The 23,280-nt window shown below is 57.1% G+C and overlaps 1 protein-coding gene across 4 annotated transcripts in view; it reads left to right on the forward strand.

The window, feature by feature from the left end:
- FBXO25 (F-box protein 25) overlaps window positions 1–16,377 on the forward strand; it is a 31,673-nt gene extending 15,296 nt beyond the window's left edge. For 3 of the 4 annotated variants that reach the window (XM_059685819.1, XM_059685820.1, XM_059685822.1), the window contains 7 exons: window positions 1,215–1,307; window positions 6,888–6,981; window positions 8,456–8,640; window positions 10,859–11,038; window positions 13,079–13,222; window positions 14,943–14,969; window positions 15,675–16,377. In XM_059685819.1, the coding sequence (XP_059541802.1) occupies window positions 1,215–1,307; window positions 6,888–6,981; window positions 8,456–8,640; window positions 10,859–11,038; window positions 13,079–13,222; window positions 14,943–14,969; window positions 15,675–15,764 (813 nt within the window). In that variant the 3' untranslated portion in view covers window positions 15,765–16,377. The remainder of the gene's footprint in view (window positions 1–1,214; window positions 1,308–6,887; window positions 6,982–8,455; window positions 8,641–10,858; window positions 11,039–13,078; window positions 13,223–14,942; window positions 14,970–15,674) is intronic. The other variant, XM_059685823.1, reaches the window with a different exon arrangement.
- The last annotated feature ends 6,903 nt before the right edge of the window (window positions 16,378–23,280 follow it).

Raw genomic sequence — 23,280 nt, forward strand, 5'->3', positions numbered from 1 at the left:
TGAAAATCTCTTTCTATACGCTTCATATTTCAAATACCGAAGGTAGACTTTAAAGTGACACCTAAGCCGAAACCGGTTTGGCTCAGTGGATAGAGTGTCGACCTGCAGACTGAGGGTTCCCAGGTTTGATTCCGGTCAGGGGCATGTACCTGGGTTGCGGGCACATCCCCAGTGGGAGATGTGCAGGAGGCAGCTGATTGATGTTTCTCTCTCATCGATGTTTCTAACTCTCTATCTCTCTCCCTTCCTCTCTGTGAAAAAATCAATAAAATATATTTAAAAAATAAAAAAATAAGGTGACACCTAATGTACAAACCAATCGGAATGCAGGTGCATCACGGAGAAAACCATCTCTGCAGAGAGTGGTGTTTCACTCTTTAAAAGACTGACACATTGGATAGAGCATCAGCCTGCGGACTGAAGGGTCCTGGGTTTGGTCCTGGTCAAGGACACATGCTCTGCTTGTGGGCTCAACCCCTAGTAGGGGGCGTGCAGGAGGCAGCCAATCAATGATTCTCTCTCATCATTGATGTTTCTATCTCCCTTCCTCTCTGAAATCAATAATAAATATATTAAATATAGATCGATAGATAGATAGATAGATAGATAGATAGATAGATATATGTTTTAAAAAGTAGTAAAAATAAAAGACTGACTTTGTTCATTTTTTTTACTCTTGGACCTGGGTCTAATTCCAGCTTTGGGGTTTGGGTGCTGAGCAGGCCCTGCCCCGTAGTCACATCGCCCCGCCTCCGCCCTCCCCCTCTGCCTTCAGCCTGTGTGTTGGGCAAACGTCCAGACCTCAGGACTCCTGCGAGCAGTCACATTCTCAGCGGTCGTGTTCATAGTGGCCCTTCACAGCAGCCGCCTGATGGGCGTGCTCGCAGTGTCGTAGCCGAGAATATTCCCACTTATCGTATGATTGCAGGCTTCATTGGCCCTCCCCCCAAATGTGTCCCAACAACAGAAATCGGCGAGATGCGTGATGGGTCCGTCTTTGTCGTCCTGCCCGCGGGGTGAGGGTGGCTGTGCTGCCTCAGTGATACATGATGGTAGGTCAGCTTCGGTGTGATGGACGCCACTCACCTGGGTGTGTCTGCATCATAGTAGACACTGTCCTCTGCTGACGGTTAAAAAACAGTTGGCACAGACGCGCCCACACTGAGCGTCGTTGGCTTTCGTGCGTCCGCGCTGACTGACTGCTTGTCTTCCAGCGGCACGGCTACTGCACGCTGGGGGAGGCCTTCACCCGCCTGGACTTCTCGAGCGCCGTGCAGGACGTGCGCAGGTTCAGCTACGTGGTCAGAGTGAGTATTTCCTTTCCCGGGGACACTCGATGCCTGGCCGCTGCAGAAATATCCCAGGAGTGGGCTCAGGAGAAGACGGCTCGGTGCCGCTCAGCACCGGCTCCGCGGGCGCGGGTGGGACCGGGCCGGCCTCTGCGCTTTCTGGGTTTCTCCGCGCCATGCGTGTGCTCGCGCACTATGCCAGGGAGGTGCCAGGGGAGCAGCCGTTTCCCTGGGGGTTTACCTGATGGTCCCTGCATTTCCCACCTCACGTGTCACCGCAGAGCCTGGAACGGGGACTTCAGACAAAGGGAGCTCACAGGGCTGCTATGCTGTTGGCACCTGGCCGGACAGGGTTTGTGTCTCAGCCTCTTCCAGAAAGGGCTCTGGGCCAGGCCTCGCCTGTCCTATTTGTGTAAGAGGCCTGCTCTGCGGCTTCTTCGCCTCCTGCTGGTGCAGGGGACAGTGACGGCTCCTGCAGCTGCGGTGGGATGGGAAGATGTCTCGCAGTGGCTTTCAGCCTTTAGAAACGCTACGAGAACAGATACGGATGTCAGAGGAGGGGTGGGAGGGCCTGGGTGAAAGAAGACGGAGAGTTAGCTGAAGCACGTCTGCGTGAGGGCGGGGTGGGTTTGGGGGGGAAGGGCGGGGTGGAGGTGGGCAGAGGGGACGTCACTGTGTGGTTGTGCTCATAAAGAATTTTCAGTTTAGCAAATAGGTAGACATTTCTCTCTCGTGGAACCGAAACTTCTCTTCCCGCGGAAGGCGGGTTGGATTCCGGGAAACTGCTCTGATACTTTGCATTCCCCGGTGCTCTGTGGCGATGGGAGCGTGAAACACCTGGCTGGGCTGCAGTTGTCCGGGGGGTTCTGATCAGCATTGCTCCTCGGGTGCTGTGACATGACGTCACTGCCTGGAGGATCCGTTTTTCAGGGATGGCTGCCAGGGAGGGTGCAAGGCCCTGTTCCTGGGGAAAACACTATCTAGGTGTATCTGTGTGCTTAGGCTTAAGGTTTTAGTACCAGTTAGAGGATATTTATCTTGATTAAAATGTTCTCTTGGCAGCTAAGAAGAAAGAAATGTTAGGGAACACACGATTGGGTAGGTCACTGGAAGCCTGGGGTAGTCGTACCTACTGGCTGGTCTCCGATGGTTTCCGGGCACCTCATGGGATGGGTACGGGGGCTCCTTTGGCACTAGTGGGGACTGCACGGAGGCCGCCTGCCTGAGTTCTCCAGAGGTTTGTTGCCAACGGTACTTCTTTTGGAGATGATCCTCCCTGCGTCCCGAGCATTTCATGGATCCTTTAAACAGCGAGGCCATGAAAACAATGGACGGACACAGTGACCAGACTGTCTGGTTATTTGAAGTTTTGAAACTTTCTCCTAAGGACTGTGTTACGTCAGCAATGTCACCAGCGTCACCAGCTTCCTCCACAGTGCACAGAGGAGCTGGAAACAGACAGGACCAGGTGCCTGCATGAGGCGATGGGCAGTGGGCGGGGCTGGGAGGTACCTCTCTCTGATTTTTTCACTGAGGCTTGCTTTGCCCTCCCAGCACACATGCTTCTCCCGAGACCTGACACCTCGCCATCTGATAGGACCGTGACACAGGCGGAGTCACGGAGCAGGTGGAACGCACTGTGCTCTGTCCCTCCGCCGATGTGGGCATGAGCTCTGGGCGTGATGGAGACAGAGGTAGCAAACGTGCGACAGTGTGCCCCCAGGGAGTCGACAGACAGGCCTGACAACGGACAAGTGCTTCTGTTCAGACCTCTGTGATTCTACAGACTTCTTCTCGTGGAACCCGTGACTTACATGTGTCACATGACGTCTTAAAGGCGTGGCCTTGGAGCCCAGGGCGTTCTGAGGGTTCTGCTCCTTTCTGATTGGCTGCAGCTGGCTGTGTTGAACTTTGTGAAGGGCCCAGTCGTGGGCGAGGTCATTGTCACATCCTCACCCCGGGCACCCGTGCAGGACTGAACAGAAGGATGAAGAACGAGCCCTCTTTACACACTTTGTTTTGTGAGTCACTTTTTTTTTTTTTTTCCAAAACACTTTTTTATTTTTTTTTTTAAATATATTTTTATTGATTTTTTACAGAGAGGAAGGGAGAGAGATAGAGAGTTAGAAACATCGATGAGAGAGAACATCGATCAGCTGCCTCCTGCACATCTCCCACTGGGGATGTGCCCGCAACCCAGGTACATGCCCTTGACCGGAATCGAACCTGGGACCTTTCAGTCCGCAGGCCTACGCTCTATCCACTGAGCCAAACCGGTTTCGGCGTGAGTCACTTTTAAAAAAATTTTATTTTTATTGATTTCAGAGAGGAAAGGAGAGGGAGACATAGAAACATCGATGAGAAATCATTGGTTGGCTGCCTCCTGCATGCCTTCTATTGGTGATTGAGCCTGCAACCCAGGCGTGTGCCCTTGACCGGAATCAAACCCGGGACCCTTCAGTCTGCAGGCCAATGCTCTACCCACTGAGCCGCACCAGCTGGGCAGTCTCCCCACGTTCACCGTCGAGTGTGTTCCACATTCTGCCCCGGCAGCGTGGACTGGCAAGCGGGGCTCTCAAGTGGTCACGGTTTGCCAGTTGTTTTCTAAACCTGTGGGACCTCCTCTGTCGGAAAGCTTGGTCTTTGGAAATGACGGACGTCCCTTCTTTGTTGTAAAACAGTCCTTCCCGCGTCCCTCAGCACAGAGAGGCGTGCCCACATTCAGTTAAAAACCTGTTGTGGGTGCAGGCATCCCGGTTGGCTGCTACTCCAGGCATTTCCTGTCATTTCCCCCGAAGGTGTTGGGACAAAGTGCACGGGTGAAATGATGTTAATGCCCCTGAAAACAAGATGGAGGAGGAAAGTGTGAGAAGCGACAGTGTGGGGCCTGCTGACAGCCAGGGAAACGCTCCTCAGCCAGCCGAGGCCGAGTGCTGTCGCTCTGATGCGTCTGAGAGACTACGGGAGCGATGGTCGTGGTGGGCGTGTCGGCTGGGTGAGCGCCGTGGTGGTGGAGGCCTTTGTTCAGTCGATGGCATTGCCAACGAAAGTGAACCTCCAGGTCACTTAGAAATTGTAAATGTCATTCTCACGGGGCCGGCAAGGACCCAGTACTCCTTATTGTCCTAAAGGCTTCTAGCGTATTTATCCTGTCAGCTTGGAGTATGGCTCCGGGCAGCAACCAAGAATTCTTCCAACAAAACTAAAACTAAATTGTGCAGCAGTTCAATTTATACAAACGTTAGCGGTCTTTTTTTATTGGTTTGAGAGAGAAAGAGAGAGAGAGAGAAACATCAACTTGTTGTTCCACTTACTGATGCATTCATTGTGCTGCTTGTATGAGCCTGATGAGGATCGAACCTGCAACCTTGGCGTATCGGCAAGATGCTCCAACCCACTGAGCTACCGGCCAGGGCCCAACTAACATTCTTCCTTTCTGCCAGCACTGGAAGTTGGTGACGGGGATGAGGCCCATGGAGTGTTCATTCCCAGGGAAGGGGGGCCAGAGGGACAGTCCAGAAGGTGGGGCTCCCGTCTCACAGACCATCTGCTTCATGAGTCCCAGGATGGGAAGCGCCTCTAAGGCAGCCTGACTCTGTCTGGGTGGCGCCGGGGACCTTTGGGCAGAGGCACGGGTCCCGGACTGAGGAGCGTCGGGCCGCCGAGCTCTCCAGAGAAGGAACGCCTGCAGGGTTTGCCAGAAGGTTAGGTTGGGGGTGGGGGGGGGGGGTTCTGCTTGGCTTCAGGAACATCCTGCTTCTGTAGGGTTTAGGTCACTTTGTTTTACTAAATGCAGTAAAATTGAGAAACTTTTTAAAGTGAGATAAAGAAATTTCAGATCAGTGATGCTGTTCGAAGTTACTCACCAGGCCCTGACCGGCACACGATGGGTGGGAGGTGCCGGGTGGGGCGGACAGTGCAGACCTGCGACCACCTCTGTCCCCTCCCTGAGCCCGTGACTTTTGGGTCATTTTCTTCATCTCCCTGGGCCTCGGTCTTCTCATCTGTAGCCTGGGAACATAGTACTGCCTCGTAGGGGTGCTTTGAGCGTTAGGCTGACCACATCACGCACTCCAAACCGTGCCTGTCCAGCAAGCACTCCGTGTTTCTGTTGGTTGTAAATCTACATCCTGCGGGAGCCTGAACAGCCGAACCGACTGTCTGGTGTGGCTAGTGTCTCGGTGACTGGAGAAGTGACTTTGACCTCGGGACCCCTTGGGGTTCCTGGGCAGCACTCTGAGAATCGCTGCATTACAGTAACTCCAGCTCTGCCCTCACTTTTCTCGGGGCGAGAGTAGGGCTGTGAACGGCTCCTTTTCCTCTTGCCGTTGAGGGGTCAGGTGCAGTGAACCTCATGTCTGGCCCATGTCCCTCAGGCTGCAGGGTGGTGAGTCTCTCGTGGGTCGGTTCCCAGAGGCCCCATTGGCTACAGACTCGTCCGTCACATCTCAGTCCGGCTGCATAGCAGGAAAGCCGCTGCTGAATCTCTGAACTCCTTGTCTCTAACCGGTTCCTCAAGGAGGCAGGAGAGGAGGGAGGAGGGAGGAGGGATAGAGTCCACGGGCAGAGGCTGGGCGGCAGGGAGGAGGGAGGAGGGATATAGTCCACGAGCAGAGGCCGGGTGGCAGGCGTCCCTGCAGAGTCTGAAGTGCATGAGGCTGGCCAGAAGCAGCCACGGTTGGGCAGTCTGTCAGGATGGTGCGAGTGGAGGTGTTCACAGACACAGGGCAGGTTGGGCGACACCAGCAGCCACATGTGGCCCAGGGAGAGGCCGGCGAAGTCCCAGCTCAATTCCTTGCTCAGAGCACGAGGGGAATTGCAGAGGCAGGTGGTGGCGTGAGCCCTGTGGGAGGACAGCGGCTCTCCCTGGAGAGCGAGGAGCAGGCGGGCGGGCGGAGGAGCTGGGAGAGCCCTGCATTCCTCCTGGGGCCTCGGCAGGAGCTCTGCCCACCCACCTGCCTCAGGACGGGCGAGGCCAGAGGTGTGGACAGGGTGGTGAGGCACCAGGACCTGCCCGGTGGCGGGTGGCCGGGGGGGGGGGGGGGGGCGGGAGCAGACTTGTCAGGAGTGAAAGCCTGACGGCTGGGGAAGCGTTTGGGGGTGGCGGGGAGCTGGGAGCAGGCAGGCAGTGCGAGCCAAGGCTGACGGAGGAGACAGGCTGTGAGGACTGGAGCCGGGACAGGACCTGGAGGGAGCTGGTCAGAGCGGGCACTTGGGAGCGGTCAGCATCTGAGGGGCAGAAGTGAGAGGACCGTGACTCTGAGTTTACAAGGACTGGAAAGAGAGAGCTGGGGAGGAAGGACAGACAGAAGGCCCTGCACACTTAGAATTGGAGTCTTCAAGGAAGCAGACGGAGCACGGACTGAGCACAGGTCCAAGGTCCGATGCCAGCAGGCCTGCCTGGGGCACAGGCTCGGGTCTGCACGTGGAGGGCGTGCGGGGCGACCGCACAGTCGGCGTCACGTCCTGGGGTGGCGTGACGGGCGGCTCTCGCCAAGGACCCTGAGGGGCACACGTCCGTCCTGTGCGTGTCGTCACTGTGGTGTATGTTTCCATGTGAGGAGATTGATGCTCAGCTTTTTCCCTCTTTCTTTTAAGCTATTGCAGCTAATTGCAAAATCCCAGTTAACCTCACTGAGTGGTGTGGCACAAAAGAATTACTTCAACATTTTGGATAAAATCGTTCACAAGGGTAAGAGGATGACTGACCTTTTCCATCGTCTGAATCTTAATGAGCTTTAGTGTGAGGAGAGGGGTTCTCTCTGACCCCCACCCCGTGTGTGTGTCCAACGGTGACGTCCGGTGCGTGGCCGTGGCTGCACAGCCGTGCCAGGGCCTCCGGCTCTCAGGTCCACGTGCTGTTTATGTTTTTAAAGTTGCGTTTGCATAGGAAGGAGTATATTACATTAATACAAGAAATATATCACTGTGCTATCAGAAGATAGAAAGATAAGTGAAAGTCATTTCACCTCTTCATGGTTAGCCATTCACACTTCACTTTACCACAGAATGTTTCCATAACCATCAGGGTTGGGGCTTAGTTGTTTCAGCATCAAATAAACCTACACATTTCTTTTTAATTTAGTGAATGTATTGATTGATTAGTGGCAAATAGGTAGAACTTTAGATTTCACAATAGGGTTTATGCATGTATAGGGTGTCCCCAAAAAATGTATACATACTCTAACAGCTGATAGCTCCATTTTGAAAATGCAGTGTATTTGAGTAAGCACTGCCCTTGTGTTTTCATGGTGCGTGTGCATTTTGGGGGCACCCTATATCTGAGTGAATGGCTGAGTGCAGCCATTTCTAAACACCATTTCTCTTTATGGCAGAATGTAAAGAACATGGAGGCTGACAGTTTAAAGTCAAAAAGTAGACTCGACCAGAAATGCTTGGTCAGAAAACATTTTAAAGTCTGTTTAAGTGTCGTCATATCTGCGGTATCTCAGAAACCAGGTGGGGTCGCAGTGGAATGAGGTCATTGTTCATTGTGACAGAACGTAGACAATGTACAATTAACAGTTTCACTTAAGCTGACAGTTTGGTACCATTAGGTCCTTTCGCTCTGTTGTGCCACCATCACCACCACCATCTTCCCCAGAACATTCTCATCTTCCCAACTGAGCCTCTGTCCCCATAGACCAGTGATGGCGAACCTATGACACGTGTGTCAGAGGTGACATGCGAACTCATTTTTTTGGTTGATTTTTCTTTGTTAAATGGCATTTAAATATATAAACTAAATATAAAAATATAAGTCTTTGGTTTACTATGGTTGCAAATATCAAAAAATTTCTATATGTGACACGGCACCAGAGTTACGTTAGGGTTTTTCAAAATGCTGACACGCCGAGCTCAAAAGGTTCGCCATCACTGACCCAGACACTCACTCCCACCGTCCCTACCCCTGTTCCACCGTCCACTCCTGTCTCAGGCTCCGACTCCTCCGCCCGCAGACAGGGAGCCCACAGCCGCCGTCTGTCCGGCTTGTCTCCCTCAGCACGTGGCAGCGTGTGGCGGGAGTGGAGTCTCTTCCTTTCGGAGGCTGAGTGCAGTCGGCTGTGTGCGTGCACCCCATTTCACCTGTAGGTTACATCGGGGTGCAGCTCGGCCCTCTCCCAGCTGGCAGCTGTCCACGCACAGCTGTGCTGTTTTTGTTCCAGTGCTCGACGACCACCAGAACCCTCGGCTGATCAAAGACCTGCTCCAAGACCTGAGCTCCACCCTCTGCATCCTGATCCGAGGCGTGGGCAAGTCCGTGCTGGTGGGGAACATCAACATCTGGGTCTGCCGCTTGGAGACGATTCTCGCCTGGCAGCAGCAGCTGCAGAACCTGCAGATGACGCAGGTACGACCGTAGCACGAAGTCGTGACCTCTTCTCCAGACTCCCGGCTTGGAGAACGATGCTCGTCTTACTCTTTCGTGTTAATGAAGTTGTTTTTAGACGGGTGAGACCAAAGAGCCCGCTAGTGGGTGCCGGGGTCCAACCCCAGCGGGTCCAGGGGTCCCCAAAGGTGTGGACGGAGTCGGCGAAGACTATCCACCCTCTTCCTACGGTGGAGTCCGATCCGTCCCAAGTGTGGGACACTTACCTAGGGGTCCCTGTTCGGGTGCCAGATGCCGGGGTCCAACCCCAGCGGGTCCAGGGGTCCCCAAAGGCGTGGACGGAGTCGGCGAAGAAGGAAGGGCACCGAGACAGTGTTCAGTTGATCAGCAGCCTAGCCAGGATCTACAGCCAGGATCTCCAGCCAAGTTCTGGTCTGGATCTCCAGAGAGGTTCTGCTTAGGATCTCCAGCCAGGTTCTGTACAGGTTCTCCAGCCAGGTTCAGTCACCAGGTTCTAGTCAGGTTCTCTTGCCATGTTCTATAGTCAGGTTCAGTCCAGGATCTTTTGCCATGTTCTCTCCAGTGAAGTTCTTCTGTCTCCAGGCTCCGCGTAGGTTCTGTCTTCTGAATTCTGTCTCATGAGTTCTGTGTTCTAAGTTTTGTCTCTTGCTGTCTTCTGAATTCTGTCTCCTGAGTTCTGACTTCTAAGTTCTGTGTGTTGCTGTCTTGTTACATCTGTATTTATACCAGTTGATCCAATCCTATCAATCTCTATTACAAAGGTTAGGGCGTTTCTTATCTCCATTCCAGGGAGTAAAGATTATGTAGCTTAAGCATGATTGTTCATAGTTAAAGTGATTAATTACCCGCCTGGCACTTAGTTGAGGGGTTTTATTCCCTCCCTAACTTCAGGGGAAAATCCCTACCTGGGGATTCAACCTTTCTCGGAGAGGTGACCTTGCTTAAAACACAGCGCCAAGAAGGTGAGCAAACATATTAAGAACCGTATGCCATATATGCCAGGTCCCTTGAAACAGCAAGGATGGACCGGCTCCCGGCAAGTGGGCTCCAGCTGCTGCTGGAAAGGGCTGACTCCGCAGGTGGCGAGGTGGTGAACTCGCTCACCCTGCAAGGAAATTAGGTGCTTTGGGCTCAAATGACACCAGGAAATCACGGCTCCGTGTGTGCGCAGTCTGCCCTCCCCGCCCTGTGGCTCGTGCAGGGCCTGTACTCCCCTCACTTGATTGCTCTGCGTGGACGCGGGTGCACAGGTGTGTGGAGGCCGATGCACACATGTGTGGCTTGTAAGCAAGATGGCCCACGTGACAGACAGGCCATCACATCCAAACTGTCGCCAGTGTCCAAGGCCCATGGTACCTGCAGCTTGAGGCACTGGATGAGGCAGAAATGTGGCCTCGCTCCCCTGTGGTTGTGCCTGATGAGCTGAGGAAGGGTTTGCACAGCAAGGATGGTGACAGCGCTCTGGCGCGACAGTGAGGGCGCCCTGTGCCCTCCACACCTCTCCCTGCACCCGCCCTCCTGGGATCAAGGGCGTTCATTCCTCCACACATGTCCCTCGTCTCGGGCACTGGGTCATGGAAGAGAAGAGGCAGCACACGGGACCAGCTGTGCTGGGGCTGAGGCTCTGACCGCTGGGGACTCTTCTGCCTCTGCGGCAGGGGCAGGGCTGGGTGGAGCCCAGCAGACACCTGCCGTCTGTCTGTCTGTCCGTCTGTCCATGGGAGACTCCTGCGGACAATGAGGGCCTGCACGGCTCAGCCCCTGGCGCAGGCCTCCCACAGCACCACGTGGTGCCAGCCCTCCTGAGGGACAGTTCTGTTCCCTCGCCGGCTTGTGTGAGGGAGGGTGTGGCTTCTGTACTTGAAATCACAGAGCTGTGAGCTAGAAGGGCCTCTGTGGAGGATTCATCCACGCCCCTGGCCACTGAGCTGCCCAGGCTGAGCGCAGAGGCTTGGAGCGCAGTGCACACTCCATGGCCTGACACGTCCCCGGCACCTGCCCCTTCCAGGTGCCCCTTTGCGTGTCGTCTAGTAAACAGGTCCCCTCGTGCCGATGCAGTGGAGGGGCTGTCGCCATAAGCAGCCTGGGCCATTCTGGCTCCACTTCCGGGCGTCCCTGGTGGCCAGCAGGGGAGGCGTGGGGTCAGGGACGCTGGCATCACGCCCCGGCAGGTGGGTCCGTGGCCTGAAGGCGCCGTGTCCCGCTCCCTTTCTCACAGGAGAACCACGGCCTCACGCTCAGTGACCTGCCCTTGCACATGCTGAACAACATCCTGTACCGGCTGTCCGACGGCTGGGACATCGTGACGCTGGGCCAGGTGAGCCCCACGCTGCGCACGCTCAGCGAGGATCGGCGGCTCTGGAAGAAGCTGTGTCAGTACCACTTCGCCGAGAAGCAGGTGAGCGGCGGCCCCGCCCGGCCCCGGCGCAGCCTGCGGCCTCGGCATCGTACAGTGTAGGAAGGTCGTGTGTGGCTTCTCTCCGACAGCTTATGCAGTTTCCTGTTCATCTTTAAAAAGGACCGTGAACTCATATGACCCAACACGGAGCACAGAACAGGGCGGCGTTCCCCACTCTGTTGACAGACTGTGTCGCCGTCTCCTATGGGCTCAGGCTGCGTGTCCGCTACAGCTGGGGCCCCGCCAGCCTTGGTTTCCTGGGCGGCGGGCGGCATGCCGCTGTCCACGTCCTCCCTGCCTCCCTGCGTTCTGCTCCACGGTCAGGGCTGTGCCTGTGCGCGAGGCCGCCTGGGTCTGCGGGCGGGGAGGCGGGCGGCCCGTGTCCGCAGAGACGGGTGTGGCGGAGCTGGTGACGGACGCGGGAAGTGGAGAGGAGGGTGTGCTGTGAGCACGTCCACGCTGCAGGCGGACGGGAGAGGGCCCCTTGAGGAAATGCAGGTCACGGGCTGTGGCAGTTGTGGGCGTGGTCCGCGTGGCAAGGCCCTACGCAAGCAGGCGCGTCATGAGCCCCGCGGACCCTCCTCTGCCTGGCGGCGTTTGGAACAAGTGCAGCTCTCATGTGAAGAGCAGACGCGTGGCACAGGGAGCCGATGACAGGCGGCGCCAAGAAGGAAGGGTGTGGACATGGACCAACCCAGGGACCTGAGGCCCATTGGCTGGGGTGGGCGCAGCCGTGTCCCGCGGTGCCTGGGGGTTGGGAGTCACAGGTGGAGACGGTGGGTTGAGATGCCCCCCAGTACCCAAGTGCAGCCCGTCGAGAGGCCCGGGTGTCTGAAGGACTCGAGGAGGCGGCGGGCCTCCGGCAGCGGCTAACAGGGCTCCTGAGGGCCTGAGAGGAGGGGCCAAGGCTCCCAGAGGACGCCTGCTAGACTGAGTCCTGTGGTGGTGGGCGACCCCAGGAAAACTTCGGGGGATCTTGGGGAGAAGCACAGGGTCAGGGTGACTTGAAGGGGAGGAGCGAGATTGCATTGTGGAGTTGGCACAGCTGTGGGGACAGCGTGTTTGAGGGAGGGCTCGTGCCTAGGGAACAAGCAGGTGACATGCGTCTGGGTGGCGGCCCAGAGCTCCTGGGGGCCCCTCCCCAGGTGCCCTGGCTGCTCCCCAGCTCGAGGGTCAAGTGTATGGCGGGCGTCTCAGGAACATGGTTGACCATTTGTAAGGTCCTTGCATGCATTCCGTAAAGGGCTACTGTATTTTTCTTAATATATTTTCATTGATCTCAGAGAGGAAGGGAGAGGGAGAGAGAGAAACATCAATGATGGGAGAGAATCATTGATTGGCTGCCTTCTGGGGGCGAGCCCACAACCCGGGCATGTGCCCTTGACCAGAATTGAACCTTGGACCCTTCATTCCGCAGGCCAACGCTCTATCCACTGAACCACACCAGCTCAGACCTAAAGGGCCCCTGTAGCGGCTCTGTCGTCCGCATAGAGTTTCATGTCAGGTGTCAGAATTGGCACCACAGGTGCATCTTGTCTGCAGGCTGTGCCAACCAGATGGAAAGCCCAGGTGCCGCCTGGCAGCGACTCCCACCCCCGGCGGGGGTGACGGTGTCTCCTTCCGACTCAGGGCAGGTGCTGGGCCTCTTGGCCGTTTGTACATCTTCGCAGAAATGTCTTTTCAGGGCCTGTGCTCATGTCGGGCAGATGATGTGTGTAACTGCCTGCCTCTCTGATTTGACCTGTCAAGTGCAGTTGACGTACAGCGTTATATCAGTGTCAGGTGTGCAGATCGTGGTTGGACTTACTGGTAGTTGAACCGCTTACGGGCATCAGGCCCGATCTGAATAGTGAGATCTGCGTCTGGCTGTGTGGGGTCCCAGAGTAGGGACACGCGCTTCCTTTGACGAGTCCCTTGGATTTAACCCGGGTAGTTTAAGGCCAGTGATGCCGTGTGGCCCGCGCCACCTGCCGCTTTAACAGTTTTGCACCTCGTCACGCTCTGCTCACCACGCTGACTGAGCCGAGCGTGTGCGTCTAGTTCTGCAGACACCTGATCCTCTCGGAGAAGGGCCACGTGGAGTGGAAGCTGATGTACTTTGCGCTGCAGAAGTGCTACCCGACGCGGGAGCAGTACGGGGACACGCTGCTCTTCTGCCGGCACTGCAGCACCCTCTTCTGGAAGGTGAGCTGCGGGCGGGCGGCGGGCAGGGATAGCTTACCATCTGCACGGAGCACAGAGGGGAGCAAACAGGCAGCTGTGGCGGAAGCGTGCGGGGCTGTCTGTCCCAGACGCCGGGCAGGCAGGTTCGTGAACAGAGTGCCCTGGGGTTCGGATCTGAGCAACGAGGAGCCGACCATTGGCCTCTGCCTGTCCCTGGATGGCGGTCCTCCCTGTGGTGACTTGGGTGGGGCACGTCCGGGGGGGGGGGGGGGCAGGCAGCAGGTCTCCTGGCGCCCTCGGGCCTCCCTGGGCAGAGGCTGCTCCTGGCAGGCGGTTTTCCCGAGCCCTCGGCCTATAGAAAGGATGACCTCTGCTTACCTGTTCCCCAGACATGGCCTTCGCCCCACAGCCGCCCCTTCCCCCCCACAGAGCTGCTTCGGGGCACCCCCCCCCCGCCCATGTGCCTCCTGGCTTCTCTTCTCAGAGCTCCCCACACTAGTAAACGTGCATTTTCTCATTGTTTGGTCAGAACCTAACAGACTCTGGTCGCTTATCAAGTCTAGCCCTTTAGTGAGGAGTCTGTACCTGGACACTCACTTTCCATCCAGAGCACATAGGGCCCTTCTTGTACCCCCCCAGATGTCTCTGATGGGCCCCCTTCCTGTCTAACCCCCCAGACGTCTCTGATGGGCCCCCTTCCTGTCTGCTCCCCCCCCAGATGTCTCTGATGGGCCCCCTTCCTGTCTGCTCCCCCCCAGACATCTCTGATGGGCCCCCTTCCTGTCTGCTCCCCCCCCCAGACATCTCTGATGGGTCCCCTTCCTGTCTGCTCCCCCCCCCAGATGTCTCTGATGGGCCCCCTTCCTGTCTGCTCCCCCCCAGATGTCTCTGATGGGCCCCCTTCCTGTCTGCTCCCCCCCCAGATGTCTCTGATGGGCCCCCTTCCTGTCTGCTCCCCCCCCAGATGTCTCTGATGGGCCCCCTTCCTGTCTGCTCCCCCCCAGATGTCTCTGAGGACAGGTTCTCCACGCTCAGGGCTGACTCCATGTGCCTCCTTCACTAAATTTTATTTTCTTTGCAAGTGAGCTGTTTCACCTGCAGTGCTTTCCACGCTTTGCCCTGAGTTTGTGTTTCCTGTGAGATTCACGGGTAAAAAGTGGTGAAACCAAAGCTGTGTGAGCCCGGCCCCGGGCGTCCTGTGGCCCCTGCCCGTCCTTGTGGGCCTGGGCTTCCGCCTGTGACACCACACGTGTTGGTTCAGTGCACGTCCTGCCCCGGCCTGCGCGAGGCCAAGTCCAGCACAGGGAGCGGCGCAGCCGGAGACGCAGGAGCAGGAGAGAGGCCCGCACGGCCCCCACGCCGGGCGCAGACCTGGTGACCGGGCGGAGCGAGCGGAGGGCGGATGGTCCCTCCAGTGGCGCCTGCACTTGGTGTCCCAGACGACCCGAAAGGCTGTGAACGACTCCATGGCACAGTGTCCCCTCCCGTGTAATGGCGGCTCTGCTCCCGTCTTGCAGGCACACGGAGGGTGGTGTCCTGCAGCCTGGCCACGGGGCGTGGGGGACTGAGACGGGCGTCTACAGCTGCGGGTGCCGGGTGTTGGCGGGAGTCTCGGTGCTGCCTTAGCGGCCGGCTGTCGCCCGTTTCCTGCTGGTTCCTTTCAGTTGTCACACAGCTCACCAGCCGCCCTTCTGATCTCTCCCTTTTCCTCCCGCTCCTCCGACCTGTCCTCCATCTCCAGGACTGCCGCCTCGCTTTGCTGTTCCAGGTACTCACACCTCCCGCCCTGCTCGGGACTAACCCTGCGCCTGCGCCGCCGAGGGCACCCGCCCCCATCGCAGCCCCGCCTGCCGGGTGCACGGCCTGGCTTAGGTCAGCCCCAGGCAAGGGTTTGCATGAGATGCCCGAGGCCTGCACTTGAGCGCCAGGCTCAGCCTTAGGGGAAGCTCCAGGCGCGTCCAGTAGCATTTCCTTCAGGTGAAGGCACCCTCAGCACCTGGTGGTCACGGCCCAGCGAATGCGCCGGCTGTAACGTTCAGGCCACTCGTTCTCTCAAGTTCCTCAGTCCTTTCACACAAAACCCAGTTTTCCTGTTAAGTACAATCCCAGAGTGTGGGCATGGTCAGGGGGCGTGGGCGTGGTCCAGGGGAAGGTGGGCATGGTCAGGGGGCATGGGCAAGGTCATGGGGAGCATGGGCATGACCCAGGGAGTGTGGGCGTGGGCATGGACGTGGGGAGCGTGGGTATAGTTGCTAGCATGGCTGGAGGAGGGCGGCAGAAACCTGGGGTCTTCTTCTCTGAGCAGGGCCAGCTCAGACCAGCTCAGGGTTCGCTGTCCGTCCAGCACGGGAGCGGGAGGTTTCTGCGCTGAGACCACGCGTGTGCCGGTGTCATGCTCTCATGGCTTAGAGGCGGGTTTGGGATGCTTAGGCAGCTGGTAACCGACCTGTGTCACCCTCGCCTCCTCCCGCAGGACTCGGGACACCCCTGCACGGCCACTGACCCCGACAGCTGCTTCACGCCCGTGTCCCCACAGCACTTCATCGACCTCTTCAAGTTCTGAGGCCCTTCCCCACGACGTGTCAGCCCCCGAGCCCAGCATCCGCTGGCCGCTTCCTGCTCCGGCGGGGACGCCGCGCTGTGTGTTCACCTTTGAAGGGTCAGGGAACCCAGTGAAGTCATTTCCGCCTCCTTCTCTAAGAACTTATTTTCTTCTGAGCATTGGAAAATTCGCAACTTTGCCTCCTAACAAATACGGTTCCAAAGGGCCCTGGGTTTTGAGCGCCACACGCTGTGCTGAGCTGACACCAATCAGTGACACGCTTGGTGGTCACTTGTCTCCAGGTTTTTTGGGGGGGGTGGGGGGGACCAGCATTCCGTGTAAATACCTTGTGCAGAATATTTATTTTTCTTAAGATGTATTTTAACCACACTGGTTGTGACCAAATGACCAAGGGGAATATTTGTGTGTCCGTCCTGGTGTTTGGCGATTGAGTTGTGAATTGTGCAAAGTGTCTGTGACCAGCAGAGGTGTGAGTGGCGTGGCCGCACACCGTGCTGCCCTCGGACAGACGCCGGCGCCCTGGAGGGACGGGAGACATGACGAGCGGCAATGGGGCAGCCTCACGTCTCTGTGTGGAAACTGCTTTACAGACAATAAACCATGTTTACTGACACTCCTCAGGCTCGCCCTGACTGAGAACTGTAGTGAGTGGTTTCATACTTACCTAAGCCTTTGAAGCCTTTAAAAGATGGTTTTATTTTAAAAATAACGCAAGTCCATTTTAGAAAACGTGTACAGGTGTATAGCATAAAGTCACCTGTAACCTGGCTGCCCAGCGGCAGGGTGAGCATTGCCGCGTGTTCATCTGTGAGTCACGAGGGTCGGGGGCCGGCAGCATCGTCTCTGTCTCCCTCCTTCAAACATACACCGAGAGACCGAGCATGTCAGGGCAGCGCCCTGCCCTCACCCTGGGAGTCCACGTCTCCGTGGAGCAGTGACTCAGATTGGACCGCCTCGGGCTGCTGCACTCTGGCCCCGCCCTGGCCGCCCTGGTCCCGTGGCTCTCAGGCTTCCGCTGCTGAGCTTTGAAGGCTCAGGGATCAGGGTTCCTGGCGCCTGTGGCCACCGCCACCGCCACCGCCAGGGAAGCCCTTTGAAGCTCTGGTCTCTAAAGAAACAAATCATCCTCAAACCTCAAGGCCAGTGGCCTCTCCTGTCACTCCCTGCCCGGTTGGTCAGCTTTCTTGAGAACATTACATTATCTAAGCTGCATTGTTAAACTGACTTCAGAGGGCGGCGGGAGAGAGAAGCATCAGTGATGCGGATCATTGGTCGCTGCCTCCTGCACGCGCGCGCACATACACACACACACACACACACACACACCCGGGGTTGAGCCCGCAGCATGTGCCCTGGCGGGAATCAGCCATGACCTCCCGGTTCATAGGTCCACGCTCAACCCCTGAGCCACGCCTGGTGGGCTGAAATAGTATTTATTTTAAATGTATTTTTATTATGGAGAGAGGAAGAGAGAAACGGAAACATCAGTGATGAGTCGTTGACCACTGCCACCTGCACGCTGACACGGTACTTTTCATTGAAATAGCTGTCCCAGCCGCTCAGAGCTGCAGGCAGAGGGCGGAGGGCAAAGCCAGACGCAGGCTCCTCCTGGGGAATCGGAGCTCCTGCCCGGGAGCCGCGGGGTCCCCACAGGCTCTCCCCGCTTCAGGGACCAGGACGCGACTCCAGGGGCAGCTCGGCCAGCGACCTGGGCAGCTGGCAGGGGTGGGAAGTCAGTGCCCAGAGGAGGTTGCTCAGGGAGGCGTCTCTGGTTGGCGCCTCCTGCAGCTTTCCTAGCTCCCACTCCTTTCACAGGGGCACACTAGGTTCCTAGCGATGCCACTGTTGTCATGGAAACGGCTCCACAACTCTCCAATCCCTGCAGGGTCCACCCCCCTCCCCCAGCTCCGCCCAGGCCTCTGCTGTGGCAGGACACCGACTGGGATGTGCTTGTTTCTCAGCCGGAGCTGGGAGGCAGCTCAGTCTCCAGCTCACGGAACAACTGATTCAAAATCCCGCAGCCCCACACCGACCCGCCTCGCAGACAGCAGCTAGGCAGCTCACTCCGGGAGCTCAGGTCCACGTCGGTCATGGATTATGAAACATCTGCACGTAGTTTGCATTTAAAACAGGGTTTATGTGTGGAGAGGCGGCCGTTGGCTTCAGGCCTGAGGTGAGTGAGCAGTGACCCTCACGTGGCACCAATGACAGGCCAACGACCAAGGACAATATAAATGATACTTTTATTTCTTAAAACCCCAGCATTAAGGATGGATTTGACCTTCTCTGCAGCCATCGCTTTTGTATGAAAAATACTAAAGCATCAGTAGAAGGAGCAGACACCTCGCTCCTCGCACAGTTGTCAGTAAGTACACAGAATTCAAACGACCCCCCAACCAAAACCGAATCAATCTCAACATTTGCACAAAAAGTTGCTTTGGTAGATTATTTTTCTCCTGAAGCACAGCAATAAATATCTATAGTAAGACCCACAGAGCCCTTTTCACCGGATCCCATACAGCAGAAGAACATCGCATTTGCATAAATGTTTGCAGATGAGCGTGCGGTTTACAGTCCCACCTCGCCCTGAGCCTGGCCCACAGCCCCAGCACCACGTAGAGCACATCCGTGTCCAGGCTCCGCCAAGTAAACTTCTTGTTCCACTGAAAAACACAGATGGGTGAACGGACAGAGGCTTGGCAGACGACAGACAGACAGACGTCTGACCCTCCAGGCGTGGGGTGTGCGGCGGGTCCCGGGAGCGACCCAGCTCCCTTCCGGGGAGCAGCACCGTGAGCCCTGAGCAACCGGGATGTTCCTCCCGAGAGAATCCAGTGCAGCCAGACGTTGTTTGAGACAAAAAGCGATGCCTGGTCCTTCACACCAGCCCCGGCCGGATACCGGGCCGCCCGCGGGGAGAGCTGGCCGGGGCCCTGGCCCGCGGTCGCAGGGCCAAGGACAAAATGGACGAAACGCTGCCCACGGCCGGACGCAGCCCTTAGGGTCCCACCGCAGGCGTAGCATCTCGCCTTGAAAACAAAACGCTGGGCATTCTAGAAAGGAGGCACTTCCAGTGTTTTCTACAGTTGCAAGTTTTCTACAGTGAGCAAGTTAACAGTTTCCAAGCAAAATGACGATATCAAGTGACTAAAATCGACCCACACTTTAGGGCATCCTGCAATTTGTAATCAGAACAGCACGACAGGTTTGTAGAAGAAAATACAGATCGATGTTTAAAAGCCCAGCAGTCAAAATAAAACCTCAACACACGCAGCACCGACTGCACCCACCGTGGGCGGGGGCCTCTGCCGGCGGCAGGCAGCGTTCGCTTCTCTAGAATTTGATTTGCTGACAGATTTTTATTTTGAGAAGAAGTTTGATTTTCCAGGATAAACACGACCTGACGCGGCCTTGGCCAGACTCGCGGCACCCCGGCTGGCGCGTGTCCATCCCGGCGGCTGCGTTTGGGGTCACCGTCAGCTCCCCGGTTCCACGCGGGAGTCACCGCTGAAAACGGCGGGGCGTGCCAGCAGGTACCCGCGGGGCAGCACCGGAGGCTGCATCGCCAGGGGCAGGAGCGTGCAGGCACCCGGTGGTCACAGTGTTTGGAAACTCCTCACCAGGGTGTGAGACCTGGAGAGACTAACAATTCTATTGAAAACACCTGAGACGGCAAACCAAGGCTGAGCGGAGGGAGCCAGAGCGGCAGCGGCAGGCGGTTCTGTGTGACACGCTGGCCGGGCGTCACTCGAGCTCCTCCCAGCTCTCGGTCAGGTGGCCGCGGCTCTGGCGCCGGATGCTCACCAGCCTCCCGGCCGAGCGCAGGCTCCAGCGCGAGCTGCCCCCCGGGCCGGCCAGGCTGCTGTACTTGCCGGAGCCCTTGGCGCCCTCCTCCCAGCCCGGCCGGGGCGCCTGGTCGCTCAGGGGGCCCGACTCGGCCGCCACGTCTTCAAGAGCAAGCTTGGGGGGCTCCCAGCCCTCGATCTCATCTGGCTTCTTGGACTGTGTGTTCGGCTTTAAGACCAGATTGTCCCAAAACCCAGACTTCTTCTCCGTCTTCAGCTCTTCCTTCAACCGTAGGCTGGTTCTGTGGGAGACAAAGGAGTTGGGTTGGGGTGATGCAGGGCCTCAGATTCTGTAAATAAAGGTTCTTTTTCCAAAACCATCGAAGGTGTGTGGGACGCTAACGCCAATCGATGTGTAAAACTTGAAACAGCAAAGTCAACGAAGGAGACTTCGTCCCCACGTGCTGCTGCTGACACGCGTGAGGCCGCCTCTCAGAGCCACACGTGGACGTGCACAGAAGACACGACTGGTGCTCACGGGCCTGCCAGTCGGCAGGAGGGCCCAGGGCCCAGGGCCCAATACGGGGAGGGTTCCTTTTATCCCCCGGGATCCCCAGGGCCCCAGCCAGCACACGGGCCCCGGGAGACGAGGCCCAGGGGACCGACACGCAGGACCCGCCCCCGGGGAAGCAGGTGGCCACGGCGACACCGGCCCATGAAGCGAAGCGAGGCAGCTTGGGTCGTGGCTCTGGTGCCAGGGGAGGCGGGCGCTGGTCTGCAGCCTCCACGCTCCTCCGCCCGCGGCTCCGCTGCCCCGGCCTCTCCTCCCCAGACATCAGGGGGCCCTGCGCACCTTCCTCATAGGGGCGGGTCTGAGGCGTCACCTGACGGGCCTGCTCTCCCCACGTGACAGGGAGGGACGGGTGGCGGGGCCGCGAGGAGGGGGGACGCACGGGGGCCTGGCCGGGCCTGTGGCCCGCGCCCCCCTCCCGCAGGGACTTACCCCCTGGACTTAGGAGATTTGCATCTTCCCAGCAGGTGCTCCTCGTCGTCGTCATTGAACAGCGAAGTCACTTCCTTCCAGCCTCGGAAACCTCCCTGCACCAACAAAGGTCAGGAGAGGTCAGGCCCGGCAGCAGGCACACAGACCGGGTTGGTAACAAGCTGTGGAGCTGGGCCCCATCCCCTGGGGTCTCGGCTCCTCCTCCCTCAGCGGCAGATGACCTTTGTCATCCTGCTGTGAGGACAGTCACTGCCCATCCTCGCCCTGCCCCCACCCAGGTGGGCGGCCAAGCTGTGACCCCAGGACGGTTCCCTGGAGGTCAGGGGCCCTGCCAACCCACGGGAGGCTGCAGGGGGAAGGCCTGATGTTCATCCTGGGACGCCTCGTTTCTGCCGTCGGGGTGAGTCCTGTGCCAACCCCAGCCTCTCGGACCCAGGGCAGGCACTGTCAGAGCAGGGCCGGGAAAGGGAGAGACTCCGCGAGTCCGCCAGGTGCCTCCTGCAGCCACTCTGGGTGGTTCTCTATCAGGATGGGAAGGGAGGGGGCAGAGGGCGGCTCCCGTGGGGCAGACCTCGCTTACAGAACTCTGAGATGTTCCTGTTGCAACATGAAAGGCAAGGGAACGAGGGCTGTGTGTCAGGCTCCTGAGGTCACCCCGGGCCACCCAGGGCCAGGGAGCGAGAGCTCAATGATGTCCCCAAAAGCTAACCCGGAGGCCACCCCTGGGGCCAGGCTCGCGATGGTGGGTCCCGGATGTTCGAGGACCTGGCAGATGGTGTGTGACCACCTGACAGCCCCGTCCTGTCCCTGCAGAGCCAGGCAGGAGTATGTGCCAGTCCCATGCCCTGCGCCCCGCGCCCCGCGAGGGCCCACCCGCCCTCAGTTTGAGCAGCCCCAAGGGCCACGCCGACCGCCACCAGCAGCCGAAGCCGTGTTTACACACTCGAGCCTGTGACAAAGCCCCGCCTGTGTCCCGGCTGCCGGAGCCCCGGCTCCAGACAACGATCCAAACACAGACTCTACCCGAGCGAGAGCAGCCACGGGACACTGAGGGCGACACACGGAAACAGGACACCGAGGACCTGAGAAGCAGGAACGGCCGCAGAGGACGAGGGACCGCGGCGTGCCGGGAGCCGGTCCATCCTTGCTGTTTCAAGGGACCTGGCATATATGGCATACTGTTCTTAATATGTTTGCTCACCTTCTTGGCACTATGTGTTTTAACCAAGGTCACCTCTCTGAGAAAGGTTGAATCCCCAGGTAGGGATTTTCCCCTGAAGTTAGGGAGGGAATAAAACCCCTCAACTAAGTGCCAGGCGGGTAATTAATCCCTTTAACTACGAACAATCATGCTTAAACTACATAATCTTTACTCCCTGGAATGGAGATAAGAAACGCCCTAACCTTTGTAATAGAGATTGATAGGATTGAATCAACTGGTATAAATACAGTTGTAAGAAGACAGAGAACTCAGAACACAGAACTCATGAGACAGAATTCAGAAGACAGAACCTACAGGGAGCCTGGAGACAGAAGAACTTCGCTGGAGAGAACATGGCAATAGATCCTGGACTGAACCTGACTACAGAAATTGGCAAGAGAACCTGACTAGAACATGGCGACCAAACCTGGCTGGAGAAGTCCCTGTGTCATTCCTTCTTCACCGACTCCGTCCACACCTTTGGGGACCCCTGGACCTGCTGGGGTTGGACCCCGGCATATGGCGCCCGAACAGGGACCCCTTAGGTAAGCCCCCCCACACTCGGGACGGAACGGACTCCACCGTAGGAAGAGGGTGGATAGTCTTCGCCGACTCCGTCCACACCTTTGGGAACCCCTGGAACAGGATTCCCTTAGGTAAGTCCCCCCCATTGAGAACCCCACACTCGGGACGGATAGGACTCCACCAGGGTGCTACAGACCCCCCTATAGAGGATAAGTAGGGTAAGAAGGTGGATAGTACAGAACTTATATTAAGAAGATGTGCTGTACTGAGTCCAAAGAAAGAAGACTCTGTATTGATCTTTAGATTAAGAAGATGTGCCATACTGAGTCTAAAGAAATAAGACTCTGTATTGATCTTTTAACACATATGCTTGCTAGCAGAGGAATTAAGGTTACTCCCAGTCAGATGGAACATTTTATACAAGAAATACGTCCATGCTTTTCTGAGGAAGGAAAGGTGCCGGAAAGGTAAATGTAGAGGCATGGGAGAAGGTAGGCCCAAGGAGCCTTATCCTTAACCCCACTGCAGCCTTTCCACCCCGGGAAAGTGCAGGATTGGCAAGCTCTCCCTGGGGTGATAGATCAGGACTCAGGTAATAGCGGAAAGCGCCAATCCTACTCTTAAAATGGATACAAGAGAGCATTTCAGGTTTTTCTTTTTAATGCCTGCTTTTAAAAAATAAAAAAGGGGGAATTTGCCGGGAGCCGGTCCATGCTTGCTGTTTCAAGGGACCTGGCATATATGGCATACTTTTCTTAATATGTTTGCTCACCTTCTTGGCACTATGTGTTTTAACCAAGGTCACCTCTCTGAGAAAGGTTGAATCCCCAGGTAGGGATTTTCCCCTGAAGTTAGGGAGGGAATAAAACCCCTCAACTAAGTGCCAGGCGGGTAATTAATCCCTTTAACTACGAACAATCATGCTTAAACTACATAATCTTTTCTCCCTGGAATGGAGATAAGAAACGCCCTAACCTTTGTAATAGAGATTGATAGGATTGA

The sequence above is a fragment of the Myotis daubentonii genome, chromosome 2 (assembly GCF_963259705.1).
Source record: "Myotis daubentonii chromosome 2, mMyoDau2.1, whole genome shotgun sequence".
NCBI classification, from domain to species: Eukaryota; Metazoa; Chordata; class Mammalia; order Chiroptera; family Vespertilionidae; genus Myotis; species Myotis daubentonii.